The following is a 4,155-nucleotide window of genomic DNA, read 5'->3' as shown; positions in this document are numbered from 1 at the left end:
AGCAAGACCTTCATCATTAAAGCCCTCACCAGCCATTTCAGCGGTTCCTGCTGTCCAAATAGAACCATGAAGGCCTTTCGCTCGCATCCAGTATGAGCTCTTGATGGTCTCTTGTTCAACATTAGATTTTGCTTCAACAATGATATCATAGCGCTGACCGGCGTTGATGAAGATTGAATTTATACTTTCTGATGGCTTGAGGTAGTCAGAGTCCGCAGCAACGACTCGGAATTCGTGCTCGTCAATGCTGAACTCGATCGGGGCCAGAGCGACCATGCTTATGAGGCGCAAAAGGTACTTCTTTCCCGGCTCAAAGTGGAATTTTGGAAGAGGTTGAACATCTGTACAGTCTGTAAAATTCTGTTTAGCTGCAGCCGTGCAGTTGTATCGACCTCGGTTGTTGATCAGGATGGAGTTATAGATCGGTATAGCAACTGGACGTCGATGGTACATATCTGCCAATTGAATGATGTACTCGCCGTCAATTTCCCTTTCCCAGTCCTTCATTTGGTTTGCAGGAGGGCGAACAACCATAGGACCTCGCAATCCAAACGCATATTGTGCCAAGTGGTGGCTGTGCCACCAAAATGAACCCGCTTTGTCCGGGATGAAGTGATAGATTGTCGTTGCATTGGGAGGAATGTGGCATTGGGTAATCTCGGATGTTCCATCCATTTCTTGAGTGCCAAGTTGCTTCAGCCCGTGCCAATGCAGACATGTCGGATCAGCAAGTTCGTTTGTGACACGAACCTCAACTTCCTGGCCCAACTCTACATCAATTAGAGCTTGGTCAGCAGTGAAGTCATTAATTCCGAGGGAGTTAATGTAGACACCGTCGTATTCGGTGTATATATTTGTTATGCGCCAATCGAAGGATACAACGTCAGCTACACTGGTGTGGAGCTGGAGAGTGAGTAAGGCCGATGCAACGGCAGTGATGTGATTGATACCCATTACCTGACCGATTCGTTAAGTTTGAAGCGGAAGGTAGGAGTCTTGTGCTGAGTGCAAAATCGGAAGTGAGATCTGAGCCATAAGGTCATGAGAAACATATCTCGGATGCATTGGACTTAGCATTGGGATAAGCGCATGCACACACTGACATCAGTTGCGTGTAATGCGAGTAGAGATGCACAAGATTATGTTTCTAGGATTGATACAACGTTTAATATCCTGTTTTAACATCGGTAGATATCTGTATCTACATGATTTTTAGTTAGAGAATACTGTAATCGCGACCGATGCCCGGAATCATATCAAATCGGGCGAAACAAATCTCTACTTTTAATTTATAAACACTCATTCAGGATACTTTCCGACCACGAAAACTCGTCTCACGGAAATTTGCTCAAATTTTAACTCACTTTTCATACTCCAGGCTATGATTTACATTACCACACGGTGGTATTTATTGTTTTAGCCATAGAAAAGTTATACAAACCAGCAATACAGTAGTTTTGGGTTAGGATTTGCGACTCTAAATAAGGCACAAAGAATAGCAAGGAGCTTATTTATATTTACTTGGCATGTAAGGCTCGCATTTGTATGCTGTAGAAAAAGTTTACGATTACTAGGAAGAAAATGTGTGGTCTATACCTACTGATATATATACACTGCAAGTCAAAGCAAACGAAAATAGTTAATAAGGCGAAAATCAAGCATTTTACAAACTTGGTCGTTACAATTTTACACATGCGGAAAAGGGCTTCAAAAGCCGGTTCACATTTGATTGCGCCAAAATTTGAGACCTTCCATCTGTGCATCTTTTTTCTATATTTGTAATTTTCTTCCGTGACGTTCCCTAATGCATAGGTACCGATCAGAGAATTAGTGATGAGCACGAGATTCAGCTGGTAGTACAAAGCATCGGTTGGGTACCGCATCGTACATTTATGCAAGTAATAAGTATTCCACAACATTGAGTAATTTAAGGTACAAATTTGAGAAATTTTTCATAATGTCTCATACCTGGCGACATCAAAAAGTAGTGATTACCATTTGGCGATCGATATGGATGAGTAGGCTCTATATTTCTTGCAACTGATCCATGTTGGCCTTCACGTGGTTGCTCGTCTTAGTGAATGACCAGATGAGTTATTTATAAGATCATCACAAAAAGAATATATTGTGCCTCAATTGGCAAGATGTCTTTATAGTTTGAACGAAAAGCAACACATAAGTCGCCCAAGCAATTTGTACTAATTAAAATCATCTAAGACGCAGGCGACAATAACGTGAGATAGGCCAGACTTTCAAACACGGCTCGCTGTGGTACCAAAAAGGCTATCTTGTGATCAACCACGGCTATTCTAGAAGAGTGGATCTTTTTCTGAGAATCTGGTAGAATCTTCATATCATTCCCACATTTACGTGATCCATCATCATTAGTCCCACCTTTTATAATTTGTGTAGAATAAGGCAACCAGTGTTTATGCGATGCACGTACTATCCCGTACCCACAGAGTGGACTCTGGTCCGTAATATCCACTCGACCGGCATGCAAAACAAATCCTATCCAAGATTTTTCCTCAGTAGCAGCCTCATCAATCATATACTGACCTGACCTGTGGGAGATGCCGGATTTTGTACTGTTTTTCACGTCTATGTAATGGATCGTGCTTCGTTTCTCGCTTGTTTATGAGCATTTAGATTAATGGCTGTAAATCTTATGCTTATTGCGATTTTCAGTATCAGAGCATACTTTATTTAGGGATGACTGCCGAACTGGGTCACGAAATCTGACTATGCATGCCAAAAAGCATGATTTCCAATTTAGAACGTCTCCTATGGCAGACATAAACATTGATTTTATGGATAAATAATATATTTCGCTTTTCGCTCCAAACTTGATCAAATAATGTGACCTTAAATAGAGTGATGTTAAGACCGTACCTATACAGGATCATTTCTATAGTACCTTCTTTTCTACTTGACTTTCTTCGTAGACAATCTCATAAATAGAGTGGTGTCAATTGTTGCAACTTGAATGCAGCTGGCTTGCAGCTGACTGTTTTGGGTTCGAGTTCTTTTTGCAATCTTGCCAATTTTTCAGCTTGAACTTTGCCTGAAATCTGGTCAAGTGAGAAGGGGTGCACAGATGGTGCTCTGGCTTTGTGTGGAGCTGCAAAACAAGTTTGTGCATCTCTCGTCTTAACGCGCTGAGTTCCTTGTAACTCTTAACATAATCCTCTTTTATTCCATCGGCAACTGATTCATTGAATTGATAATGGGATTTCCACAGTCACAAAATATTTTCATACCTGTGCATCCTATTATTGTGGAATATGGTGGAAATTACATATTCGCACTGGATTTCACATCTATATGCAACACTGTTGCGTGTTTGTTGCTTGAGCATGGAACTGCAGCTGCGGATATTCAAGTGCGGCTGAAAAGGATATCAGCATGCGACTGTTTAGCACTAGGCAGGCAGCTAGAAATACTTCAAATACGTCAATGATCCACCATTCACTAGTCTAGTCGAATATGTGCCCACTGCTCCATAGGTCGAAAAAGATTCTCGGCAAGAATGAGCCGCTACAGCGGAAAAACATTGCGATCAGGCCTAGAGTATTAAACAGCGCTTAAATTTTACAGGTAATAGAATATTATATTAGTTATTAAGCTCGCACTAATCACATTAAATTATCTTACATAAGAAAATTTAACTTGACAACTTATACCGGAAGCTTTGATTTTCCGCAGCACGTCGAGTACTTTAGTAGAGTGTTTTATCATAAGAGTTAGAATTGACAAAAATTGATACGATTTACAAAGTGCAATTACAAAGCCAATGGGCACATACCTAATTATGGTATGCGTACTAATTCCACATAATCTCCTGGAGAAGGGCTGCGCTCAAAATCCTTAACATAGCCCGCCAGTTCTTGCTACTCATGACCGATAGACAAAATCTCAACGAGCCGAAGCGTCTTATCTACCGAGGTACTGCACATTGGTGCCTATGTTCGCGCATGGCCTCCTTAATTAAAGAAAAAAAGCGCAGCGCGCTTCCGCTCAGTTTGATCCATGGTCATAAAAGAATATGGCCTTCTCAATGTTCCTCATTGTCTTAGTCTCAAAGGCCAGGATGCAAAACATAAGCGGTCCAACCGCGGAACATCTATTTCTTCAAAGGCACGAAGTTGAGGTGCT

At 41.3% G+C, this 4,155-nt stretch overlaps 3 protein-coding genes across 3 annotated transcripts in view; 1 reads left to right on the top strand and 2 right to left on the bottom strand.

Moving 5' to 3' along the window:
- The window catches only part of PHALS_14214 (hypothetical protein L916_07850), a gene marked incomplete at both ends in the record, with an annotated part of 1,821 nt that extends 867 nt beyond the window's left edge, over positions 1 to 954 (bottom strand). The window contains one exon of the mRNA XM_024729981.1: positions 30 to 954. Within this exon, the coding sequence (XP_024580304.1) occupies positions 30 to 954 (925 nt within the window). The remainder of the gene's footprint in view (positions 1 to 29) is intronic.
- A 1,258-nt stretch (positions 955 to 2,212) lies between these two features.
- On the bottom strand, positions 2,213 to 2,551 carry PHALS_14213 (uncharacterized protein; the record flags this gene model as incomplete). The annotated part of the gene is made up of 1 exon (XM_024729979.1): positions 2,213 to 2,551. One exon carries the CDS (start codon positions 2,549 to 2,551, stop codon positions 2,213 to 2,215), a length of 339 nt encoding a protein of 112 aa, XP_024580303.1.
- Positions 2,552 to 3,153: 602 nt separating this feature from the next.
- PHALS_14758 (uncharacterized protein) lies at positions 3,154 to 3,595 on the top strand. Its single transcript, XM_024729978.2, has one exon. The coding sequence runs from the start codon at positions 3,227 to 3,229 to the stop codon at positions 3,458 to 3,460; it is 234 nt and encodes a 77-aa protein (XP_024580302.1). The 5' UTR covers positions 3,154 to 3,226; the 3' UTR covers positions 3,461 to 3,595.
- Positions 3,596 to 4,155: the final 560 nt, after the last annotated feature.

Source organism: Plasmopara halstedii (assembly GCF_900000015.1).
Source record: "Plasmopara halstedii genome assembly, contig: Scaffold_816, whole genome shotgun sequence".
Taxonomy (NCBI): Eukaryota; Oomycota; class Peronosporomycetes; order Peronosporales; family Peronosporaceae; genus Plasmopara; species Plasmopara halstedii.
This window is presented reverse-complemented; position numbering and strand designations above follow the sequence as displayed.

What these genes read in the sequence shown, in the direction of transcription:
- PHALS_14758 (XM_024729978.2), top strand. Translation starts at nt 3,227, where the DNA reads ATGGGATTTCCACAGTCACAAAATATTTTCATACCTGTGCATCCTATT.